At 40.5% G+C, this 27175-nt stretch overlaps 1 protein-coding gene and 1 long non-coding RNA gene across 3 annotated transcripts in view; both read right to left on the bottom strand.

Annotated features, from left to right (window-relative positions):
• Nucleotides 1-229: 229 nt before the first annotated feature.
• LOC117518830 lies at nt 230-7045 on the bottom strand. The gene is made up of 2 exons (XR_004563087.1): nt 4630-7045; nt 230-3427 (listed from the first exon to the last, which is right to left on the bottom strand). It is a non-coding gene; the product is annotated as an uncharacterized LOC117518830 (long non-coding RNA).
• A 2279-nt stretch (nt 7046-9324) lies between these two features.
• Nucleotides 9325-27175, bottom strand: part of arid3a (AT rich interactive domain 3A (BRIGHT-like)) — a 135771-nt gene continuing 117920 nt past the window's right edge. Inside the window, exons 5-9 of one of the 2 annotated variants that reach the window (XM_034180068.1) lie at nt 19703-19886; nt 17951-18198; nt 13782-14072; nt 10994-11083; nt 9325-10000 (exon numbers count right to left, since the gene is read on the bottom strand). In XM_034180068.1, the coding sequence (XP_034035959.1) occupies nt 9852-10000; nt 10994-11083; nt 13782-14072; nt 17951-18198; nt 19703-19886 (962 nt within the window). In that variant the 3' untranslated portion in view covers nt 9325-9851. The remainder of the gene's footprint in view (nt 10001-10993; nt 11084-13781; nt 14073-17950; nt 18199-19702; nt 19887-27175) is intronic. The other variant, XM_034180069.1, reaches the window with a different exon arrangement.

Here is a 27175-nt window from a genome sequence, read left to right as displayed (position 1 = left end):
TCCATGAACTTAAAAACAAACAGAAATCCTGGCTGTTAAGTGATCATTTGTCTGTGTTAATTTCAGCAGCACTTTCTAGTGATGAAGCGTTAAGGGCCAAGTTAGTTTTTTCCAGGCTGTGCACACAATCAAGAAATTTTAAACATGGACTGAACTAGACTCAAGGCAAAACACAAAGGCTTGTTTACAGGTCAAAGTACACATTTAAAAAATACTTCAAAAACTGGTAACATTTTAGAAAGCTGATATTTTATTCATTTCAGATTCAAAATAAAAGTATTCACACAAAGTAAATAGGTAAGAACAGCTCTTCACCCTTCCAAATGAGAAAAAAAAAAGTTGCATTGCCCGGCAACTTTAATGTTACTATGGTTACCGGGAAACATCCCATTCAAAGTTTAGTCAGTATAGAAAAAAGTAGGAATAAGCACACATTAATAATAGACTAACAATAATGTAGCACTAGCAGTACTACTAGTCGCTGTATTTACTACACATGTACTGCAGTACTAATTTTAGTTGGAGGGTCCCCGTTTAGTAATCATAAAGGCAGAAGTATTACCAAGTTGTAGACCCTGTCGCGCACCTCTCATGCCCTCTTTGCGCGCCCATGAAACTGTAACTTGGGCCCTAACTAAGTTAAATGGGTCAAACTGGAGGTAGAGGTAGGTTTTCCTGAGAAGTTTTAAGAGACAAAAGCCTTGTTTCCTTTCTGAAGTTTACAAGTTTCCTGAAGACACGTTAATTCCACACTGAAGCCACTCACCTAAACAGATGCTTCACTGAAACAGTCACATTATCATCATGATTCTAATCACAATTAATCTGCTAACCTCTGAGTGCTGGGGGCGGCTACGGCACGTCCAAAAAGAAGAGAGCAAACAGAAAAATAAATTGTTGAAACAATAATCCACAGCCTTAAAAATCAATTTCAGGAATATTCTAATATACAGAATCTTAGCATTACACATTAATTCATACAATTGTCACAGCAGAAGGCATCTTATTTTCTTGTCATCATATATATTTTCAACAGTTTGATACAGATACAAAATCTATGGTGAACTCTAGTCAGAAGCTCCTTTTCCATTTGCACCTTAATCTGAAAACCTTCAGGCACAATTTCCAAGTTGTTAACATGCAGGAACAGGAGGCAGAAGATTGCAAAAATTTTCCAGCAACGACTCCATCAGGAATAACAGCAGTATTATTTCCAAAGCATACAACTCTCTACATATATGACTTTCTTATTCAGGTCCAGTTTACATCAACTGAGTAAACCAAACACAAGAGACTCAAATGTGTATGCACAGATCGGAAGTTCAGACATCCAACGTGACTGCTGAACACCACCTACCGTAATTACACACACACACAAAAAATCTGAACAAAAACAAAACACAAACACACATTCTCCTTTAAGATATATAAATGAGTCTATCATTTCTGAAACTTAACTTTTCCAATTCATACAACACATGAATGCACCACAACCTGGAAGTCCAGCACAAACAAATCTGTCTATATGACCAAAAAAAAAAAAAAAAGTTGACTCACATTATCCTACTCTAACAACAACCTAGCATAGCTAGGATGCAGGTTTTATGAAGCTACTGATACCAGTGTAGATGGCAGCATTCAGAAAAATCCTGGCCTGAACAGAAATCTACTGCAAACTTTTTAAAAGGTAGAAAGTCCTGTGGTTTCACTCCAGGTGCTTTTCAGTCCGACAATGTACAAGGTTTATTAAACATAAGACAGTCATCACCTACTGTGATGCAGAATACCTGGCCTATAGAGAACCGAGTGAAGGATGTTTCAGACCAGGATGATCCAGCTTAGAACATTTTGGGCAAAAAAAATGCCATAACGTGAACATTTTAGATGTTTGTAGTTTAACCTAGATACTGAAAACAGAGATTAAGATTACTTGGGTTTTTAGTGTATTTGAATGTCTAACTCCAATATTACACTCTTTATCAACCTGGATTAGCATGAGGCCCAAATGTCCTAGTGCTGGAATGTCTTAGTCCAAAACATCAGTCGACCGTCAAGATACAGAGAAATAAAGTGAGAAAACTCTTGAAGGATATTAGATTGTTCACAAAATTTTATTTAAATTCTGTGAACTTCCATACGTTCCATATAATTTAAAGTACTGAGGGTTGCTTAGTCTTGAAATACTACGAGTTTGTTTGTGCTCAGTGGCAGTTTTCTGTTGCATAATAGAATAAAAGCCATTTCACTGGCCTCTGCAACCCAACAGCAACAAGGAAAAACAATAGTTTTCAAACACATATCCATCTGAGCGAAACTGAGCAAAACTGAATGCACGTTGTAACAACGTGCCACTGAGGGGCGCTCTTGTCACAAATGCTGAAGCTTGAACTGCATCATAGAATACTGTCATCTCCAGGCACTCCTACATTACAAAAGGGTGACAAATGCTCATCCAAAACACTGTCAGTCATCGGCATGAATAACATTTTAGTGGTTAACTGATTGTCTACAATCTTGTTCAAAAGTGAACTCATCATGATTTCCAGCCTTCAGTATGAGTCACTGCTGTGACTGAGGTGACTAAATCAGACCCCACAGCTTCTAATGTCGATGTAAAGAAGGTTCGATGTGATTTGTTTTTAGGGTATACAACATTGTCATAATCCCTTCTGATTGTCACTACCATGCAGTTAAAAGCATGCTGTCATTCTCTGCAAGAAGAATGAGGCGGCGGCGTGCTGCAACATCCCCTCGCTGTTCAAATGCAAATACCTCCGAATGCTGGTCGATAGATATGTGATAAAGATGGATCCAGTGAAGGGGACAGGTGCTTGAATGCTGCCTAAGGGGAAAATAGGTCGCAGGGTTAAAAGTTACAAAAAGCTGAGCTGATCCTTTACATCAGGTTTGATTGGATTTTTCTTTCTACATCACCCCCACCTCCCAATCCAATCTTTTCAGGACACAGCATGTCTCTATTTGATTGTCAGCCATTACCCGTAACTGTGACATCTGTTACTCCAGCAGAGGGGAGCAACCCGGCAAGAAATTCTTGCCTTGCTGGGTCCCACCAGAATAATTTATTGAGCAAAAACTTTTTTGGTTATATGTCATCTACAGTAGCATTTGCTTAGGAAACATGATCTTTTTTGTCATGGGTACACAACTTTTAAGTTATCACAGCAGTGCAAAATCACCATAAAAAACACTGGGCACGAGCACTCTCTTGAAAAAGTTCATTAATGCTAATAAAGCCTTTCACACCTCAGAATAAGTTATAAATTCAAACTCTTAACCAAACATCTTAGAGCAGATTGGTCTAAACCCAGGTATTAAAACTCAGTACTACTGCCGACCTGTTTCAAGGTTCGTCCAGCCTATTTACTCGGGTGGGGGTGGGGGGATTGATAACGGATTTGTGGGCGCGCTTGTTGCTTACAGCAGTGATTCTCAACCGGGGTGCCGCGATCGATCGTCAGGGGTGTCGTGGGTATTTTTCATATTCGCGATTACCGTGAATTATTTATTTTATCCACAAAGCATAAAACGACTCAGAATCTGATGTCAAATGTGCTGCAGCCTCGCTCTCGTCTTAAGACGGGACAATAACAAGGAGGCTGACGGCCGATTAAAACAGTGCCGTCTTCTTCAAAAGCCGTCTAAAATGCGGAGCTGTGTCGGTGTGTGTGTCTGTGCCTGTGTGTGCGCGCGCGGAGTTAACAGGCTGCAGACTGTGAGGGAGGGGGTGGGTGAGGGAGATTCCTGAATGCAGGTTCAGTGCGCATCGAGCGCGGAGCAGAGAGAAGATTTTAACCCGAGTGAACGTTAACAAAACGGAAACGTGAAGCTGCCTTTACTTCTCTCTGAACTTTCTCTAAAGGTGTGATTCTGCCGTTACCGTCCTGTTCACACCATGTGCGCGTCGTATGCTGAATTTATGAGATCATGAGATGAAATAAATGGTCAAATATCTTTAAAAACATATTTAAAAAATGAGAATATATGAATGAACTGAGCCACAAAAAAAAAAAACAATGTTCAGACGCACAGATCACAAAAAGCAGGTGAGAACTCTGAACTTTAACAGCTGTTATTTTCCAAAGGTATTTAAATGTTCAATCTTGAGCTTAATGCAGTGTTTAAGCACAAAACGTGACTGATGAGGAGAAACAATTTCAGAAATGCAACAGAAACAGAAAAAGTTGGGGCTGTATGTAAAATGAAGATAATAAAAATGTTGCACCATTCCCAGTTTCTCCACTCACAGAAGCCAAACGTTCTTCCAGAGTTGTGTAGTTATACTACAATAGTAGAATATAAAGAAGGGAAAAAAAGAAAAAAATAGACAATATATTCGTCAATCGCAATTATTTGTCTGACAATTAATCGTCTCCAGAAATTCCTAATCGTGACAGCCCTACTTGAGATCAGAGCGCAAAATGCTTGAGGATTTTCGAAATGCGGTGTTTTCTGTATCGATTTTCTATTAATAATAATAATAATAATGATATTTGGGTTTTGCGCAAAACCAGAGGTAATAGCATTATAATATTATTTTGGTTGGTGGTGTGCCGCAGGATTTTGTAAATATAAAAAGGGTGCCGCGGCTCAAAAAAGGTTGAAAATCACTGGCTTACAGTGAGGTACCAGAAAGTCGCACAGATTGAGAAACCATTCAGAGGCCCGACATGGTACCAGGGAAAAGTTATACTAACCTAAACAGATGTTCAATGATCCTAACAAGAAAGACTCAAAATTGAAAATCCACCTACTATAACTAACAGCACTGATGATAGCAATAATAATCCTTTAAAAAGCTGCATGACGGGTGTGGTCACGTATGGGCGGCCATCTCACACAGTGGTTTGAAGAAGATATTGGCATTATTTGCATCATGAAAGACGGTATTGCCCATTTATCACGTCTCTTATCTACATTTTTCATGGCAGAAATGCATCAATTTCCTCTGTCCAAATCTACACTTAGGAACTAATCAATACTCAATACTCAGGCAGGCCGCGTAAGAGGCCTCAATCAGACTTAATCAAGTCAAAACTGCATTAATGCCGTTCATATTTTATAAGGAAAAATGGCTGCAGTTTGCTGGCTGTGCAACCACACTGCTGTGATAAGATCTGCAACACAATTAATGCGTTTGTTACAAATCAGAAAAACAACACATCTGACCACTTCTTTTGTACATCTACGTATAAAACAACAACTCTGTTGACAAACAACTGAATGCCGAAACAAAACTGTGTATATTGCAAGACAAAAAATAATGTATTTGTTAAAACGTGCAATGCCTTTGATTACTGACGGGAGTCTGAAAATGGTGCCACTGATGGGGTGGGGGGGGGGGGGGGGTGCAACGGCACTACACCAACAGATAGTCATGTCATCTGGTTGTTTCCATGATTGGTTTTGTTCACATCCAAATTAAAACTAGGTGAGATGATGTAGTTAACATCCCGGCGATATAAACAAGAGCAGTGTCACTGATACAAAAGTCCTAATACCAGGTACAGCAAATGACATTTAAAGCTACAGTGTGCTGGATTTATGGACATCTATTAGCAGAAATGGAATATAGCATTCATAACCATGTGTAGTTAGTGTATAATTATTTAAAAAAAAAAAAAAAAAGAGATATGTTTTCATAAACTCAGAATGAGCCCTTCATATGTACATGGCAGCGAACTCCGTGATGTTACAGTTGCCTGAAATGGGCACACGTGTGCATTTTTCAGGACTGCCTTAAAATTGGGGGTGGGGGGGGATCAGTGGTGTTGATTCCCTGTAAACACCAACTACTTGGGTGCTCGTGCAGGAAAACAAGCTTAAGAGCTCTGATTTTTTTTCCTTTTTTTTATTAAATGGAAGATCATATATGCTGCTTATCTCAAGGAAGGCAAAGGAGCATGAATCCTTTTCACCAAACAAGCGAAAACATGAAGGGAAACAGAATCATGACCACAGAACATAATGCAATCTTCAACCTCACCACTCGATGACTTTAAATCCTACACACTGTAGCTTTAAATGTAGACCGCAACATCAGAACCGAAGATTCATATACAGCTTTATTTCAACTGCGACAGTCACATGCACGGAAAGTAACTACCACTGCATTTTACATTGAATGATAACCAACCAGATCACACTTCTGCTCCCAGACCACCGTGTCTCCATAGTACGAAATCTCAAGAAAAAACTCTGCTGCTATAGCAACTAGTGAAGCAGATAAGCGGGAACTTTTACCATTTCTACAAACTTAAACAGACTTCATGAGTGCACCAGTCAAAGCAGTAGGAAGAGTACAGAGCCAAATGTTACCAGTGTTTTCCAGCCAACTGCCTACTCAAGTGAGCACAGAAGAAAAACAGCGACCGCTAGCTGGTGGCATTTGACGAGAACAATAAAAAACGGATAAGAATGAGGTACTGTTGGCTATACTGGTGAGATGTGCTGTGTTAAGTCTCCAGAACAGAACCGCACATAAGAACCACTTCACTGTTGTTGGATCGCTTTGTTCAAGAAAGGCAGAGACAGTGGGTAACAACACTCTACTGACCAGAGACAGGTCCTTGAAGAGGTAAGACAGGTTAAAGTTCAAAAAGCTCTCCGTTCAATACACTTCAAAATGCAGACGCAACTATTTGTGAACAGTGTGATATCTCCGGTGATACAGATTTAACTAAAAGAAGAAAGCACTTGGCCATGAGTCTGGATTACTTCTACAGGTAACTGTCAAAAGCCTGAGTTAATATAATCTGGAAAACAACAAAAATCACTAGATATTCCCGTAAAATCATTAAAATGTTCCTGACATTCTCTGTTCTCACCACAGCACAAATAAGAAGCACTTGAATCTAAAGAAGCACGAGTTTTATGAAACATATACCTGACCGAGGAAAAATATGGTACCTTCAGTAAGAATGCCCCCCACCGCCACCCCCCAAAACAAAAAACACCTTAATTGAAAGAGTGACGATACAGTGCCCTCCAAAGGTACTGGGCACCTTGGCATTTCACACATTTTAATTTGTTTATGCCATTTCAAATACCCAAAGTAAATCATCTCTCTCTCTCTCTCTCTCTCTCTCTCTATCTATATATATATATATATATATATCCCCCCATAAACTCAAACTGAAAGCAAATCTCTACAAGTTGATATAAATTAATTAAAAATATAAAAGCAAAGATGATGGGTTGTATAAGTAATAGAACGCTTTGGTGTAAATACCTGTAAATAATGAGTTTAATTGCCAGTTTTCTTCACCCAGTCAGGGGATGGATACACAAACATTTCCAAGTCAGTGAATATGTCTTGGACTTTATTTACATCAATTATGAAGAAATACAAATAGTATGGCACAAATCTGTGTGGAGTAGACAGTTCTCAAAATCTGAGTGACTGTGCAAGAAGGAGAAGAGTGAGGAAAGCCACAAAGAAGAAGGTATAGGCTTCTGTGGCTGCAACTGGAGAAATTGTGCATAGAGCATGTTTTGCATTTTGTATCCCCAGTTACACAGCTTCATGATGAAGTGGTATAGAGGAGGATTTTCTGAAGACCTTAAAGTTCAGCTACAATTTGCCAGAAGGTACATCTTTGATGCAAGCCTAGATTTGATGTTTTGGTGAAAGAAATTCCTTCTCTGCTGTCTGGGTGTCTTTCCTCACTGTTCTTCTTGCACAGTCACTCAGTTTTTGAGAACTGTCTACTCATAATTCATAATTGTTGTAAATAAAGCCCAGGACATATTTAGTGACTTGAAAATGTTCATGTATCCATCCCCTTAAGTCATATCAAATTGTAGAGCTTTGCTTTGAGTATAAGGAAGGTAATTTTAGAAATTTTTATACTGAGAGGCCTAATTTACTTTGTGTATTTGAAATGGCATAAATACATTAAAATATGTGACATACTGAGGGGACCAGTACTTTTGGAGGGTACTGTAGTGTATGCTGCTTCTGAAACATAGACTGCATGTGCATATCTCCACAAGTAATTTGTAAATACACAACTTCTGAGAATTTCTAGCAGGAAATCAACATTTTCCGACTTCACCCGTGAAGAGCTTCATATACAAATACAATCATGCAATCGACCTTCAAGCCCCACTTTCGGGGATATGCATCCTGGACACTCATGGTCTACAACCATGACAAACTGACATGCAAAAACAAACCAAAAAAAATAAAAAAATCACGACTGTTCATGAATGTGATCTAGTGCACAACTTCATGATGCAACTTGCCAGACTTGTACAATGTGATGTCAGCAAAAACATCTGTAGCCTCACCGAATCTTAACTGTTGCTTAACTTTAGCACAACCGCGGTGCTTCCAGAAAACCTCTCGGTGATGTCACAGCACATACGACATTACAAGCTTTGAAAGTATACTAACATTTACAACTGGGGGAAGGTATCTTCAAACATTTTGAAAACCTGGCTACAGCTAAAACAAGACCATGGCACAATGGCAGAATATCGCAGTTCATCACGGGCACCTTCTCAGTGCCTCCAAGGTTATCAAAGTGAACTTCCAGGATGCATATTGATGAAAGCAAGAACGGGGCGTAAGACAACCACTTCACTAAAAGGGCAAAACACGTGATCTCGAAGCAGTTAAAGCGGCTTTGTTGTAAAATATTTTCCGTAAAGAGGTAATTTCATGACAACTGGACAACTGAAAAGGAAATACAGAATTCATATAACATCTGAAGCCCAAATAACAACCACAATAAGTTGTGTACATGTTGCAGAGGCTCAAAGGTCTGAGCATTAAAAGGCAGTGAATAATAATAATAATGATACTAATAATAATAAAAATTCCTGCATACAACTGACCTCCGTCATAGTGGCTATCATTAACCTTTTTTAAAATCTGCCCTTTAAAAATGATATTATTAGGCTGGCCTGAGTCTATATATATATAACTTCAGAGGACTGAAATCATTAAATTAGAGATCTGCAACAAGAACAAAGCCTGGACCTACTTAAATTCAGTAGTTTCTTACTGGCTAGTGTATTTCTAGCAGACTAGTGTCTGGACTAAATATATTAAAATGTGAGCCAACATCCTCGCATGTTCCTGAAATCCAGTTCCTTTTGACATTAGCTTAGAAATTTGTCATTTCCGTAATGTGTATGTGGCTACATGTCATCACCACAGCTCCTGAGCGGAGTCCCCAAACGGGTGCCACGTGCATCAGGTGAAATTTTTATTTTATTTTTACATAAAATGAGGTCACAACGGTAGCAATGTAATACACCCTGAAGAAACATATACCTTTAAAATAGAGGATATCCATATTTTCTATTCTTTACCGTAGAATTCTAAATATAGATTTTTTTTTTTCTTTCTGCAGTAGGAGGATTTGTGAATCGTTTACACGATAAAACAATGAGAATAACAATAATGATGATAAAAAGGTAAAATAAAAAATATCTGTTAGAAAATAAAATATAGCTGTCAGTCAGTAGGTGTGTTGGTGTGGAAACAGTGCATTACCATTCCTATTTATTACCTTCTCTTTTGTTCTCCAATAATCTGTACATTTATGCAGAAATAAATAATTCCCAGGCTGTGCATTTTTTTTTTTTTAAGCATATATTTGCTCTCAGTTGGGATTTTTTTTTCCAAAATATTTTGGCTCTGAAGAACAAAAGAGGCGAGTTTGAGAGAGAAAACCTGAGATAGTGTACTTCAAGTGATACGAGTTTCAGTTTGTGTCTCTCCATATGGTTTATGATTGTGTTTGGCATCAGCTACATAGAAAATGAGGTCATTTTTGGGCTTCGTTTAGCGTGGTACTTAAAAAATAACATGTAAGCGTTTGTTAAGACATTAGGTTGGTAGAAGATGAGGATGAGGTAGGTGTGTTCTGCTGCTGTGAGGAGACACGGCTGCTGACGGCCTTATTGGAAACCGACAATCCAGAGGAACTGGACGAGGACGACCCCGCTGCCGGCTGGGCAAAAAGGACACCTGTGCACACACGCACACACACAAACAGAATACAAAACTGCTGTTGGAATGAGCATTCTTTACAGTGTGTAAAACCAAATTTTCCACCACTACTGCAAATAATAGAAACAAAAAGGCGCACCGATGACACAACACACCTCATTGCTTTGACAGCTTGTATTCTTTAGATATAAAAGAAGAGATGAAGAAATGAGTCACTGAATATGTCTCGGACTTTATTTACGTCAATCATTAAGACGTAATATTACTGAAGGTTAAATCAACAACGAGGGAGACTAGTGAGGGAGCCACCAGACACCCACGACAACTCTGAGGACTTGGAGGCTTCTGCTGCTGTGACTGGAGAAACTGTGCAGAGCGCAGATTTTCTCTGTTGCATCAGCAGTTACACAGCTTCACGGTGGAAGACGAATCTCAGCTGCAGTTCGTCAGAAAGCACATGGGCTACTGGATTTCTTGTTGTAAATTCTTGCATTAAATGGACCTTGAAAATAATAATGGGCTGTGTGCCATCATGTATTATGGAGTTGACCTCGGCTAAATGTGACAGCACAGGCTTAGCGGTCACAGGGTGGCGTTTGCTCCATGCTCAAAGGTAAGAGAAAATGGAGGAGGTAAAGCTTTCTGTTTGTTATTGTGGAACAGTCTGCCTCCAGAGAACTAGCAGTCAAGTTATAGAGGGTTTATAAGACTGACTTGTTTCTTTAAGATTTTAAATTTGTCTCCATTTAGTTAAATTTTTCACACTGGTTTAGTATTTTGTGTGGATGTTGTTAAAGTGCTACATAAATACAATTATTTTAACACAAAGCTGGTACTGGATTAACTCAAGAATAAATGTTTAAATATACATACTAAATGCAACTGTTTGTTGTGTTTTGGCGCTATATAAAAAAAATTGATTGATTGATTGAAATGATGAAATGGAGAATAAATAAAGTGCAAAGAAAGGATGTGATGAGCTGTGTAGCGTCACATGATTAAGGTACTGACCGGTGTACACCACTCCATTGAGCTCCACTGACATGTTAATGCTGCTCATGCCATTGGTGGTGAGGTTCAGAGCCGAGTCCTGCCTGCCGTCTGTCGGACACAAAACCACAGATCCATGACAACAGAGTCCATTTACTTATACACAAACAACTTATGTGTTAGTGGGCATACAGACCTTGCACTGACGGTAGCGTTTAAACATTAAATTAAATAAGTCAGTTCAGCTGCCCCCCCCCACTTGGGGTCACCATGGCAGATCAGAGATTGATTTGGCACAAGTTTTATGCCGGATGGCCTTCATGACACAAGTACAGAATACATGGAGAAAGAATAGGGGTGGTCCTTGAACCACAACCTTCTTCTCTGGAAACAAGCGCACTAACCACTTGGGCACCACGCTGACCAAAATTCACACCTATAGGCAATTTAAAGCATCCAATTCACCATGTGTTTGGAAGTGGGAGGAAGCCAGAGAACCCAGATGGAACCCATGCAAATTCCACACAAAGATTTGAACCCAGGACCTTGTTGCTGTGAGTCAATGGTGCTAACCACTAAGCCACTGTGCTGCCCCAATTCAGGTTATTTTTTTGTGCAATTCGTTTCCCATTTACTGCTCGGTTTGGCTCCATACGTTTAACTCCGTTGAATGACTTCACTATCTCTAGATATAAATGCACAAGGAAAGCATTCATGACATGTGCCTTTGGGGGGGAATGTGTGCCTTTGCAGAAAATGTGCATACACACACACACTTAAATACTTGATTCATTACTTAAAACGATACCAATTTCCGTAGACTGTGGAATCTGACAGTGACGGAATAAAACAATTTGAGTTTTGCAGCACAAAGCTACTGCAGCTGCAGACTTGTGTATGTGTATTTACACATGCCCCTAAACATTTCCTTAAAGTCACCTGGCTCATCAGAAACAGTCAACATGTTTAGCTGATAGTTAGCAAGCGACGCAAAGCTTGCAGGCGTCTATAAGATCAAAGCAGCTGTTTGAAAAGGGGAATCCACACAAAGAGAAACAGCATGTATATCTGCCTGTTCTATATGGTAAATGGGTCAACCTATAGAGCTTCTATGGGCTGCTTCCTCACTGTTGACTATTGTGGTCTGTGGCAAGAAGTAAAAAAAAATGCAATGACAAAATCACTAACTGTCAATAAATGTGACAATGGAGAGGGAAGTTGAAGCAAGAAAAACAAAATTCACAAAGTCGCTACTGTTGCTACGAAGAAACAAAAACTTGATTATGAATTTTATGTAGTAAAACGTATGAGCAAATATCATACAAATAAAGGAATGTTTATGAGCGCAATGGTAAGAATATTTGCATGTTCTGAAAGATACAACATGCCACACACTTCATCTTTCAATGAATGACATTCTTTACACTGCATGAATGGAAAAGATTCATTATTTGGTTTATATGACATCTCAATAGGTTCACCTCATTTGATAATGCATACAAAATTAGGTGTTTCTTCTGTGAGCAGCAAATTGAGGATAGAGGGACCCAGCAGCTCACTCAGCCCTGCAGGAACCACCAACACACCACTGACTTCAGTGACAGCGAGAGCCGCTGCCCTGAGGAGTTCAGCCATGTGCCTGTGTGTGTAAATGGCAAATGGACTGCATTTATATAGCGCTACAAAAAAGGCCAGAGTCGCCTCCACCTCCTGAGGAGACCGAGATTCTTGGAGTGAGCAGGCCTCTGCTTAAGACCTTCTAAGACTCTGTTGTAGCCTCAGCTCACCTCTAGGCTGTCGTCTGTTGGGCCCCGGGTAGTACAGAGCGGGAGAGAAAGAGACTGAACAAGCTGGTCAGGAAGTCCAGCTCTGTCCTGGGCTGTCCTCTGGACTCTCTGGAGGAGGTGGCTGAGAGGAGGGTGCTAACCAAGTTCAAATCCATCATGGACAACTCCTCTCACCCTCTGCACCGGACCGTAGTGGAGCTGAACAGCTCGTTCAGTGACAGGCACCCTCAGTGCAAGAAGGAACGATACAGCAGGTCATTCCTCCCTGCTGCTGTCAGACTGTACAATAACACTGTGAAATAACCATATGCAATATGTCCACAAATCATGTGCAATAACAACTCGTTTACAAATCCCTGCACTAATGTCACCTTACCACACCTAAACTCAATTTCACATATTGTAAAGAAGATGCTCCTATCTCCCTTTCAATCCCAATTGTATGGCAGCACCCGATGTCAAGGTGCTGCCATACAAGGCGCACACTACACACCAGGAGCAATAGAGGATTAAAGGCCTTGCCCAAGGGCCCTTAGTGATTTTCGGGTCAGGTGGGGATTTGAACCCATGCTCTTCTGGACTCAAGCCCAACACCTTAACCACTAGACCATCACCTCCCATTCCCGTGTGTGTGTGTGTGTGTGTGTGTGTGCTGGTGGGGGGACAGACATCTTCAATCAGATGAAGAAGAAGAGGAAAAAAAATAAAAAATTCAAATTCTCCATAGACAGCATTTCAACAGCTCTTAAAGATGTCCCCTCAAACACCGCAGCTGCTGGATTTAGCTTCCTCGTATCAGGAAACAAGACGCCAATGCACACTAGTGAAAACAGCCATGCAATGGGATAAACAATGACTGTTACATGACATAGAATCCACCAATCAAATGACAAGAATCTATTCAGGCGTTTAACATTAGATATGCTTTTTACATAATTAAAATTCTGGACAAATGGGCAAGTGAAATCAGAAATCATGTATGGGTTATTCTGTTTACCGACAGCAGGCGATGACTTCAGTACCTTGACTGTTGATGCGGATGTTCATAGGTAGTTGGGTTGTCATGGCCAGCAGATTTTGTTGCAGTGCTCTCTGCAGCATTCGATGATGCTCCTCAGCCGACAGCGCCATCTTCTTCTCTGGTGGCTCACCAGAATCCAGTTTGTCCCTTAGGTGCTCCAGAGCTGCCACCTGAGCCACCATTGCTGCCTGCGCTGCCGCTGCTTGCACAGCAGTCACAGGGTGAGCCGCTAAGGGACCAGCTGCCATTCGAGCCACACCAACCCCCGGCAACGGGTGGCCTCCCTCCTCTTCTGGTCAGATAGGACAGAGAGGGAGACGGCCATGAAAAGGTTGAGCTTTAGTAAAGCAAAGCCAAATCCTGCCAAGTAGGATGGGTTTCCCACCCAGATATGACGAATGCTTCTCCTTAAACACAAAATTACTAACTTGATGAATATCACTTGTATATCCAGGCCTTGAAATATTTACTTGAACTTGGACACAAACTCCAATTCCAGTGGAGACGGCAACCATGCACAAAGCTCAGCTCATATTAGATGGTAGAAATAAAATATTTATAGTCTTGGATGTTAAATATTTTTGGGGTCCACTGGTTCTGGTGCTTATCATCACATTCTGTAGCATGAAATAGAGAAGAGACTGAGACTTCCCCTGGGTGGACTGGGACAACGCAAATGAAATGACTTGTACAGAGACAGCTAGTGTTACCAATAATAAAGTCAAGGTCTATATATTAGTAGCCCAATTTCTATCCCACGAGCAGACAGACACTGTATAAACCAAATACACTCAACGAACAAAAGCAAAAGTCCCAAAGCTTTTGTTTGGTTTTCCATGTAATAAACAACGTATATAGCGGATTTTGTTTAACAGATTTTTGCTCACATCGGACAAAACATCCCATTCCATCACAATGTATTCCTATTAAAAACGCCTCACATGTATGGGACAGAGCAGTGTGGACATGTCCAGGTCACAACATATGTACGAAATGACATTCAGCACTGACACTCGATTCAAGGAAAGTGGGTTTGTTTTATACACATAATATATAAAATGTACACACACTGAACAACAATATAAATGCAACACTTGTTTTGCTCCCATTTTTTCATGAGCTGAATTCAAAGATATAAAACATTTTCTCTATACACAAAAGACCTATTTCTCTCAAATATTGTTCACATATCTGTGCTAGTGAGCACTTCTCCTTTGCCGAGATAATCCATCCCACCTCACAGGTGTGGCAAATCAAGATGTTGATTAAACAGCATGATTGTTGCACAGGTGTGCGTTAAGCCGCAGTCACACGGCACTAACCAAGCACACCGAAACCAAACGAAACAAGAAATCTGGACTTACATGACTTTCTGAGACATTGTTTAACTGTCGTCCAGCTTTGTTTCTGTAGCTGGCCCTCCATCAGAATTATCAAACTATTGAAAAATTTGAATGAATCCTAACAACAACCTCAATTCATCCGTATTCCATTTTGCTTTCTGTCCTCATCGTTTGCATAGTTCCCGTACTGTCAGCGTTCCATTTGATTGTCCAACTTCGTCTAACCACCCAAGTCCGACGTCTTGCACGAACACTGACGATATCTGAACGGATCAATAACTAAAGATCAGACGAGCTGAACGTGACTCATCCATGTGTGAGACAAAAAGCAACGTTATACAGAAAAAATACCGGCAAGAACATCTGATCAACTACTTTCAGTATTGACGCACATTGCAGCCGTCTCTGGCTCCAACCTGCATGTGCGCGCACACGTAGTGAAGACAAATCTGTTGTCAAGACAATGCAGCTGCCGGTGGTTGTGGAGAGCACAGACTCACTGCAGAAATGATCACAGTGTCAAGGGTGCAGTTCACTTTGTTTTTCTGTTGTTAGTTTTGGTTTCGTTTCAGTCTTTTATGCGCTCCGCACTCGCAGGCTTTTCAGTGATGGAAGTGTCAACTCATTCATCCACTTTTTGTTGATGATTTGTGGCTTTTTTCCTTCATTCAGCTAACAACAGGTGCCATGTGACCGGGGCTTTAGGCTGGCCACAGTAAAAGCCCTCTCTGAAATGTGCAGTTTTGCTTTATTGGGGGGGGGGGGGGGGGGGGGGGGTGTCAGAAAACCAGTCAGTATCTGGTGTGACCACCATTTGTCTCACGCAGTGCAACACATCTCCTTTCCATAGAGTTAATCAGCAGCCAGACGCCATTGAATGTGAGCATTTGCCCACTCAAGTCAGTTACAACGACAAACTGCAGTCAGGGCGAGACCCTGATGAGGACGATGAACATGCAGATGATCATCTGAGACCATTTGACAGTTTGTGCAGAAATTCTTTGGTTCTGCAATCTGACTGGTGCAGCAGCTGTCCAGGGGGCTGGTCTCAGACGATCTTAGAGGTGAACGTGCTGGATGTGGAGGTCCCAGGCTGGTGTGGTTACACGTGGTCTGTGGTTGTGAGGCCGGTTGGATGCACTGCCAAATTTCTGAAATGCTTTTGGAGACCAATAGACAAATGAACAATGGCAGAGAAATGAACAATCAAAACTTGCAACATCTGTGGCATTGTGCAGTGTGATAACACTGAACATTTTAGAGTTGCCTTTTATTGTGGCCAGCCTAGGGCACACCTGTACAACAATCATGGTGTCTAATCAGCATCTTGATTTACCATAGCTGTGAAGTGGGATGGATTAAAAGTGCTCACTAACAGATTTAGACAGATTTGTGAACAATATTTGAGAGAGATAGGAACTGTTTTAGATCTTTGAGTTCAGCTCATGAAAAATGTGAGTAAAAACAAGGTTGCATTTTTTTTTGTTCTGTGTGTGTGTGTGTGTATATATGTGTGTACACGCACGCACACACACACACAGGCCAGAGTAATCCATTCTCTTCTTTTTAAAATAGTTAATAAACACTAATAATGTAAACTAATTCTTGTGATAAATGACCATATTTGCACAGCACATTCAGTTATGTTAAGTACACTATTATATGTCATTTGGACTTTACAAAACGCAGCAGCTAGCAGCCCATCTACCCGCGTCGCTCTGATCGCTTCCTCCGTCTTTTATGATGAAACAATGCTGAATTTATGTGGAAATGATTGTTGTAGAAAAGCTTCTGTCGCTATCTGTCGCTGAGACAGATGATGACTGGAGTGCAGTTTTAAGAAGAAGCAAGGTGATAATCTGTGAACCGCGGCTGATGACGCATGCGCAGTGAAGGGAGGGGGCCAGTTTTATTTTAGGGGGGACCATTCGGTCTGTGACACCGGCAACAAGAAATATTTCACATCAATGTTTAAGAATGAAACTCTAGATAAATGTTTTACTTTTTTAATTAAAAATATACAAAGTGTGTTCTAAGTGGTGCCAAAAAAAAAGGTCTAATTTATTAAAAACACAAAGCAAAACATCAAGAAATGCAACATTTGTACTCAAGTGTGTAGACATTAACTACAGCTTCCTTTTACTCGTACACAGATAGAATATCAGGTTTTGACATGAGCAACTGCATCACCACAACTGCTCATCACCAGAAGTCTTCGATCATTGGTCACACTCATTCAATCAATGGTTCAATTGCATTGATCGAGCTTGCCTTAATTCAGAGGCAGGTGAATTTTTCTCACAGAAAAAGCAAATAAATGTCTTTGAATTTCTTTGTATTTTGCTCCAGCTCGCCTCACTTGTACTTCCTGCACTGGACATTCTTTTCCAAGCAGTCTAGTGTATGATGGTTAAACACCAGCTAACAGCCTTGTTCTTTTTAGTTTTTCATCTATACATTAACCCACATCTTCTTGGGTCCATCTTAAATGATAGACTATTAACTCCATTGACCAGGGGTACATTCACAACAACAACTTTTTGCATTCAGCAGATTGGGGGCTGTAAGGCTTTGAGAGTCATTTCATGTCTTCGTCAAGGTCCTGGTGATTGCTAGTCACCATCACCACATCTTAAAATTTAATAATTACAAGCGCCTAAGTCATTTTCAATGAGAAATTTCAATTAATATAAAAAAAAAAAAATCAAAGCCAGATCATACCCATGTTGCAGGCTCTCCTGCCTTAGCTCACGTTCACCTTGAAGTGAATGCTCACAGTGGTACAGGCTCAAGAGCAGTATAACACAAACCTAACAAAAAGTCTCACCTTTCTTGTTCTTTTGGATAGGGGCCAGTGATGCCCCATTGGTGACCACTGGCAGACCCACACTGGTTGTGGGGAGCTTGGGTGAGGAAAGCATAGTGGGCGTCCCATTTGGGGAGTATGTGAAGAGGGAAGTACCAAAGCTCTGTCGTCGACCCTCTCGCCGATTGCTGTCAATGGCTGCCTGGAGCTCATTGGGGTTGCTCAGACCCCTTTTGTCACATTCATATGGATACAGATACTTCATGTATCTGAAAGGAAGACAGAATATGCATGCTCAGCGAACAGATTACCAAACTCATGCCACACATTGCTGAGAACCTATTAAACATTAAACCACATCTTGCTGCTGAAAAAGTCAAACAACACAGCTGAAGTTTATCTTTCTCCTAATAGCAAAAGTGCAGTCAGTTCATCAATAATATCATCCATTTCATATCTGTGCAGTGTGAGATTCTGTGTGGAAACTCTGCATACAACTCTATACTACTAAAATTATATCCGAAAAAGTGGATGCTGATTTTCAGTATCGATCTTATCTTCCAGTGATACAAATTATTTGTTGTTTCGCCTCAACATTAATTTAATCCTCTCAGTGTTCATTGCATCCTGAAGTTGGCCATCAGAAGTATATTTATGTGCAGTAAAAGTTTTGAACTCAGAGACGTTCACTTATCTCAGCAGTGATATTCATGTCTCCGGGTCCTCGTTCTCTGAGACAGACAGTCGCCTGGGAAGAGCTTATGAACCAGTAACCAAAGACAAGACTGTATGCCTTTGGTACTAGGTCTCTTCAGATGATCCTTGAATGCCACTGGATTTTGTGTCAGACACCAGATTATTTAAGGAGACGATGACAAGGAGTATCACTTGAACTGCATTGTTTGTCTGGACATAATCCAGCTCATGGTGTATCAGTGCTGACGGTCCCAACCACTGTAGAAGGCCAAGTAATCCCACACGTTTCACCTTGCTGGAAAATAGATGGTTACTTTTGGACCGGTTGTTACCAGGAAAATTGCTATCTAGAAGCCAAGGCGGCTCCCTCATGTGGTAGATGTGGCGATGCACAACATGAGTATGTTCCCAGATCTCAGCCCTGACCTGCATTTGTTGAGTAAAGTTGGTGCTGTGGTGATGATGAGACATTGGTCAGACATTACTTTCCAAAGATGTACGTACGCTGCATGCAGGGGTCCTTCTGGGTTCCCTGGGTTATTGCTTCCACAACCCAATCAAAGGCCTCACTGCAGTGTATAAACTTATACTTCAACCCATGGAATGCACACATTTCAAAATATTTGCAAGAAAATATACATGGCCAGTGTGAAAGTGCTTTTAGAATGTGCTGTTATCTCCACTAACTATGGAAAATGACATCAAACAAAGGCTTATGGGTGGAACAAAACAGTTGTTGCCATTGATGACCAACAGCTCTGCATGCTTGAAGAGCTGATGAGAACAAAATTAAATCTAGACTTCTGCTTTTATATTTTTTAAAGTGCTCTCAACAGGTTTGACCACTGGAGAAGAAAACACAGACTGGACATTTGTAAGTACCTCAGTTATGGGAACTCAGATCACTTGTTTTGATCTGTCAGGTTAGAGAAACTTCTAACACCAACCTAATTATCAGTGTGAAGCTACACAAAATTAACAATATCTTCACAAATAACCTTTCCAGCTATAGTTCACACAAAAGAAACCTAAATGGAGATGTGATCACATCCTAATTATGTGAGTATCAATACTGACTGTGTGCGGAGGGTGAAGGCTGCACTGGTGATTGAGGTAGGCAAGTTGAGTCCTTTTGTGATCTCCCTCCAAAGTTTTTTGTTGATGACCTCCACCAGACCGCCCTTCTCCGTCACCAGCCTGTAGAGCATATAAAGATCCAGCACCTGCTTGGCCATGATGGGAATGCGGTTCACAGGAGTTCCTGAAACAAAAACAATTTCACAATACTTTATTTGTGCTCACATTCTGCTTGAACCAGGAACAGCTCCACAGAATTTCTGCCTGAGTGGGGATAGGTGGGAACATGAGGATTTAGTGAAGGAACAACAGTCTGAAGTAAAGAAGCAAATAAAGATTTTAAAGTAAATTTCAAGGGCCTATGGCGTACATGTTAATTCACGCATATAAAACACAACAGACAAAATTGACAATCACAATTGGTGTGTAAAAATGGGTATTAAAAAGGACACCTTTGGTGTGTGGCTGACACAGAGGTCTGTGGAATCAGCGGTCACGTACTGGCAGGCCAGAAAGACTGCAGCCTCAGTGGCTGCTGAGAAAGAAGTCAGGTGTGGGAGGAATTTGGAGAAGCCATGGAGAATGACTTTCAGTAGGCCTCAATATGGTTCTGGCAAACCAAATTTCGACTCAGGAAAGGCAGGCACTTCTTAGCCACAGCTGGTTTCAGCAAGGGTGGAGAGCTGCTTACCTGGAATAGGGATATCATGGGACAGTGGAAGAAACACTGAGCATTGCCCCAAACCTTCCCAACTGCCTTCTTCAGGGGAGGGGATGGAAGGCTTGGGCAGATCTAGTATCCTCTCTCTAGTCAAAGTCAATGAGGTAGTCAAAAAAATAAAAATCCTTGGTTTCAAGTCGCCACAAGCAGACAAGATTCACAATGAGACGCTGAAGTCTCCGAATGGTATTTAGCTATACACAATGTTGCATGAAAGTCTGGGACAACACCTCTGTATTGACAAAGTTGAGTAATGGTTCCCATCTTTAAAAAGGGGGCCCAGAGAGTGTAGACTGGACGATGTACTGGACCATTGTGGTGAAGAAAGAATTGAGGCATATGGCTCTCAATTTACCAGTCAATTTATGCTCCTATCCTCACTTTTGGGCATGAGCTTTGGGTAATGACCAAAAGAACAAGGTCAAGAACAAGCTTTTCAACCTACCATCCCTGGTTCTCAAGACCAGACCATTTTTTTTCTAGCTATTAATAATTTTCTATACTTTCCTGATATTATGATAACTATGTATAATAATAGTCCTACAAAATAAGATAATATACTTTTACCCTGTCCCTTATACATAAGTAACTATATATGATAGCTACTTTTAATATAAGGTGGTCACTAGCCCTAAAAACCAAGGTGATGGGCTCTTACCCTAGTCCCTTAAACAAGGGTTTAAATATCATGATGGCTATGTATAAAAGGGGGCGGTCACTAACCTAGCAGACCAAGGTGATGGACTCATACCCTAGTCCCTTAAAGGAGGGTATACCTATTATTTCCAACTCGTCCTGTAATTATGATGTTACATCCCCAAACCCTACCTTGGTAGGAAGGGATGCGACTGATGCTATACAGGACACTAATGTTAGTAAATGTAAAACTTGCAAATACATAGTAGAAGGAAATAACTTTAGTAGTAACGCCACAGGTAGACAATACAAGGTTAACTCAAGTGAAACAGAAATGACATGCAACACAAAAAATATAATTTACTTGATTAGCTGCAAAAAATGTGGTATCCAATACGTAGGAGAAACTAGCTAAACCGTTAAGAGTAGAATGAATAACCATAGACAGAGGCTTAATAAAGTGTGTGATTTATTTTTATACCAACACTTTTGCTCATATGGTCATAATGTAGATGACATAGAGGTTATGCCTATAGAGGAAGTGTTTTGGAAGAGGGTGAATGCCTTAGCTTAGTCTCTAAACGATTACAAAAGGAGGAATACTGGTACAAAGAACTAGCCACAATTTATCTGTATGGGCTTAATGACAATGTCAAGAAACTTGGTAATGTTTCCTAAAAAAGATAATGAAAATATTGTTATATGGACATATTTTAACAAAAAACAACGTAAGTTCAAAAAACGGTCAGGTAAGCGCAATAGATAACATGCAACTACAAAGACAGATTTAGAACGTAGATTAAAAGAACTAGTTAATTACAATAGACCTGGGTTAGTACATGAACTTATCACATTAATTTTTTCAGTTTTACAATGATCCCTGGTTCTCAAGACCAGGCACCTAAGTGGCTCTACACTACTCTTCTATTTTACTCTTCCTTTTTAGATATACCTTAGCATACTAGCATAGTTCCACCTTAGAATTGAAATATAATATATAAGATATACCTACTGAATTTTCATGGTTACAAGTGGCGGAAATGAGGGTCCTCTGTTCAGTATTTGGGCTTATACTGAGGGACATGTTGAGAAGCTTGAGTATCTGAGGAGCTCTGAATACATCTGATGCTTTTTCACATCAAAAGGAACCAGCTGAGGTGGTTTAGGCATCTTGTGAGAATGCCCCCTGGCTCTCTCCTTAAGGAGTTTTTCCAGGCAAATGTACCTGGGAGGAAGACCTAAACATGTTTCACAATTGTATTTCCCAGCTAGCTTGGGAACACCTCAGGATCGTCGAAGAACTGTTACAGAAATTGGCGGAGAACAGAGGGTGTGGAATGTGCTGCTTAGTTTGTTGCTATTGTGACCCGCATAAATCAAATCAAATCAATTTTATTTATATAGTGTCAAATCACAACAAAAATTTGCCCCAAGGCGCTTTATATTGTAAGGCAAAGCCATACAATAATTACGGAAAAACCCCAACGGTCAAAACGACCCCCTGTGAGCAAGCACTTGGCGACAGTGGGAAGGAAAAACTCCCTTTTAACAGGAAGTAAAATCCAGCAGAACCAGGCTCAGGGAGGGGCAGTCTTCTGCTGGGACTGGTTGGGGCTGAGGGAGAGAACCAGGAAAAAGACATACTGTGGAGGGGAGCAGAGATCAATCACTAATGATTAAATGCAGAGTGGTGCATACAGAGCAAAAAGAGAAAGAAACGCTCAGTGCATCATGGGAACCCCCCAGCAGTCTAAGTCTATAGCAGCATAACTAAGGGATGGTTCAGGGTCACCTGATCCAGCCCTAACTATAAGCTTTAGCAAAAAGGAACGTTTTAAGCCTAATCTTAAAAGTAGAGAGGGTGTCTGTCTCCCTGATCCAAATTGGGAGCTGGTTCCATAGGAGAGGAGCCTGAAAGCTGAAGGCTCTGCCTCCCATTCTACTATTACAAACCCTAGGAACTACAAGTAAGCCTGCAGTCTGAGAGCGAAGCGCTCTATTGGGGTGATATGGTACTATGAGGTCCCTAAGATAAGATCGGACCTGATTATTCAAAACCTTATAAGTAAGAAGAAGAATTTTAAATTCTATTCTAGAATTAACAGGAAGCCAATGAAGAGAGGCCAATATGGGTGAGATATGCTCTCTCCTTCTAGTCCCTGTCAGTACTCTAGCTGCAGCATTTTGAATTAACTGAAGGCTTTTCAGGGAACTTTTAGGACAACCTGATAATAATGAATTACAATAGTCCAGCCTAGAGGAAATAAATGCATGAATTAGTTTTTCAGCATCACTCTGAGACAAGACCTTTCTAATTTTAGAGATATTGCGCAAATGCAAAAAAGCAGTCCTACATATTTGTTTAATATGCGCACTGAATGACATATCCTGATCAAAAATGACTCCAAGATTTCTCACAGTATTACTAGAGGTCAGGGTAATGCCATCCAGAGTAAGGATCTGGTTAGACACCATGTTTCTAAGATTTGTGGGGCCAAGTACAATAACTTCAGTTTTATCTGAGTTTAAAAGCAGGAAATTAGAGGTCATCCATGTCTTTATGTCTGTAAGACAATCCTGCAGTTTAGCTAATTGGTGTGTGTCCTCTGGCTTCATGGATAGATAAAGCTGGGTATCATCTGCGTAACAATGAAAATTTAAGCAATGCTGTCTAATAATACTGCCTAAAGGAAGCATGTATAAAGTGAATAAAATTGGTCCTAGCACAGAACCTTGTGGAACTCCATAATTAACCTTAGTCTGTGAAGAAGATTCCCCATTTACATGAACAAATTGTAATCTATTAGATAAATATGATTCAAACCACCGCAGCGCAGTGCCTTTAATACCTATGGCATGCTCTAATCTCTGTAATAAAATTTTATGGTCAACAGTATCAAAAGCAGCACTGAGGTCTAACAGAACAAGCAGCGGAAGAAAATTAACGAATGAATGAAATTAGCAATTACCCTTCCAAATGGACACAAAATTTGGGAAAAATTAAGACAGAACAGAAAAACTGCACAGATGGATAGAGGCTTTTGCATTTGTTTATTATTGTTGCCCATTTATTTTCTTTACCAGCTTATTCCAATTAAAGGTAACAGTGGGGTTGGAGCCTATCCCAGCGGTCTTTGGGAGAAAGGGATACATAGACCCTAGACAGGCTACCACTCTATTGCAAGGGCAACTTAGACGGCAAACACATTCATATTTACGGTCAATTTAAAGTTCCCAAATCATCTAACCTGACAAGACAAGAAATTCCTTTGGAAGTGGAAGGGAGCTGGAGCACCTGGAAGGAAACAACGCAAACACAGGATGAACATGCAAACCCAGCGCCACAGAGAAACACCTCCGTTGGAAGCGTTACGGGACAAGTTTGAACATGCCCAGCTGTTAAACAGTTTCTCGGATACTCACTCGACTGAAAACCATCGAAAACCGCCTGAATTTTACGAATGGTTATCAACACGGAGGTGTTTCTCTGTGGCGCCGGGCCATGAGCGGCTGCCTGCCGACGCGCAAATCCGTCCGCACGCCTTTCATTACAAAATCTCCTTTAACAGTGGAATGTCCGGATAAACTGCTGATCCCGACCTCTTCTGAAACTTCTCTGTTCTCTCACGACGTCCTGGGTCAACAGAGGCTTAAATTTGGAAGTTTTCAGCTCGAAACAGGCTGACGACGGCGGCTCGGAGCGCGGCGCGCCCTCCGGCTCCGTGGGTTGTCCTTAAAGCGACAGTAACACTACATAATCTCTCATCAGCCCTTAAAATTTTCACCGAAAACCAGCTGAATTTCTCGAATGCTGTCCACTCGGATGTGCCTTACAGTTTCTGAAAAAAATTTTGTTCAAGCAAAGCGGCAGTCTCTGAGCCATTCCTAAACAATGAAAACAGACGGGAGGGGTGGACCACTCCTCACTCAAAGCCTGCCCACAGGCGAATGACGCAACCGACAGGCGTGAAAAAACTTACGCATGCGCACGAGTGTTCAAGCTTGTCTGATGTAATCGCACGTGATTCAAATCAATATAGTTTTTGAAAAAATAATAAGGTCGGTTTCTTTTCTAATAGACCACGTAAATTAAGTTTTATCTTACTACGGTCATTCATGTGCATTCTCATGGGGTGAGAAAGCTCTCAATTTTAAGCAAGTATAGTGCCTTGAGGTGAACTTGTGGTAGGATTTGGTTCTGTATAATTAAACTGAATTGAACATATCTCTAATAGTTTTAGCAATATCACCCGGACATAAACAGTCTTCAGATGGATGGCTGAACAGAATATGGTCAGGGTATAATAAGTACACTTGGCCTCATACAAGTGGTATGAACTTGTTCACATGATTCCAGCACAGTTTGTAAGCAATACCTCACAGGTGTTATGTAAACTAGGCACATTATAAAACTAGATCAGTCTGAGCATGTGACAAACTGAGGCTGACGACATAAGATTCTGAACAGCAAACAATAGTTTTTGAGGGTTTGAACTGCTGTGTCACATGCAGCAGTCACAGAGTATAAACTAAATTTTACACAGCCTGTAAATGTTTGGGATTTATTTTAAAACATAATACATGCTGTAATGAAGATTGCCAAGCGTTTTGTACACACACTACATTATACAATTACACATTTATTCAGTTCAGTTCGATATTTAGTCCCTGCTAAAACCTTCCTGAACTTGTTCTCACTTTGTGGGTTTTGTCAGACAATTGAAAAGTGTGGACTACAGGCCACAAAAGCGTTTAAAACTGATATTCACAGGCTACTTTATCCATTTAACTGACTAACCACATGCTTTTAAGCTGATCAGGATTTCAGAATGATGGCAGTGATGTATAATGACTCTCACCCTGTTTATTACAACTGACGTCAGTTTAATGCAGTTCAGCAGACATTTTACCCTTCAGCTGTCTGTGATCAAAGTGATCCTGAAATGTAACACTACTTATTTTGATTTTGTTTAGGAAAAGAACAATGCCCATATTTCTTGTGTCTTCCAGAACAGACAAATTTTTCTTTTGTTACTTAAGCAATGCGCTAACACTGCTTTTCTTATGTTCATACCAGACATGATGCGATTGTAACAAGTCTGTGAACAAATGCCTTTGGTGCCGCTTTAATCAGTGAGTGATTTTCCTCTAAGGCAATTCAACACCTTCATTCATCAAATTCCTTTAAACACCAAGTGTGACCAAATCACAAAGTTCCGAGAGCATGTCTGTCACAAAACATGACTATACCACAACAGACTTACAATGTGGCGATGGTCTGGTTCTTAGGATGGCCTCCAGGGGGCATTCTCACAGCCACAGTGAAAATCCAGCAGACCCACCCATGGGTGCTGCTGTGTCCCACACTGTAAACTGTTTTTTGTTTTGTTTTGTTTTTTTAATTTCTGAGCACGTCTGTGTTGTCCTACATCAGTCAGCAGCCCGCAGGTCTGATTATATCAGCTGTGACTGACTCCAAGATGTCAAACCAACAAATCATTATAGTATTTAAAGCTGTACAGCCTTTCAAATTTCACAAAACTGACAAAATGTAGTTTCTACTGAAATCCAAGCATTATAGTGTCTGTTTATGTTTGAAACATCTTTTAAAATTACAACTCATTTTAATGAAGAGAACACATTTACCGTGAGAGAATTCCATAACAAATATTTAAATTTCCTTTTAACTCGAGCTTCAGGAGGAAGTGCGTGTGCCAGGTAAAGTATTGAGGTTTTGAAAAAGTTACCTTTGACCTCGTGTGATGCATGTACATGAGTCGTGCACACAAACATCTGTAAGATGTCTTGCAAATCAATTCAGAGGCGTTATCTGGTTTCAAAAACAGCATTTTTAGATTTAGAAGTGTTCATTATCTCGCTGACATTTGCAAAACATATGAGAAATATATTAGATTTATACAGAAACGCAGTCGTTTCAAAACATTTTCCACCATTTGAATAGTTTTGCTTAAGAGAGCAGCAGTGACATCACCGGCCATTCTGTACTCTGATTGGCTGTCGCCATGTGCTTCCCAGCATCCCTCGCACATGATCTATGACGTTGCTCCCAAAGGCTATATGGGTCGCTACCAAATGTAGTTCAAGAATGTCCATTC

This window comes from Thalassophryne amazonica, chromosome 10 (genome assembly GCF_902500255.1).
Source record: "Thalassophryne amazonica chromosome 10, fThaAma1.1, whole genome shotgun sequence".
NCBI lineage: Eukaryota > Metazoa > Chordata > Actinopteri > Batrachoidiformes > Batrachoididae > Thalassophryne > Thalassophryne amazonica.
Note: the sequence above shows the minus strand (reverse complement) of the source record. Positions and strands in the feature narration are given on the sequence as shown.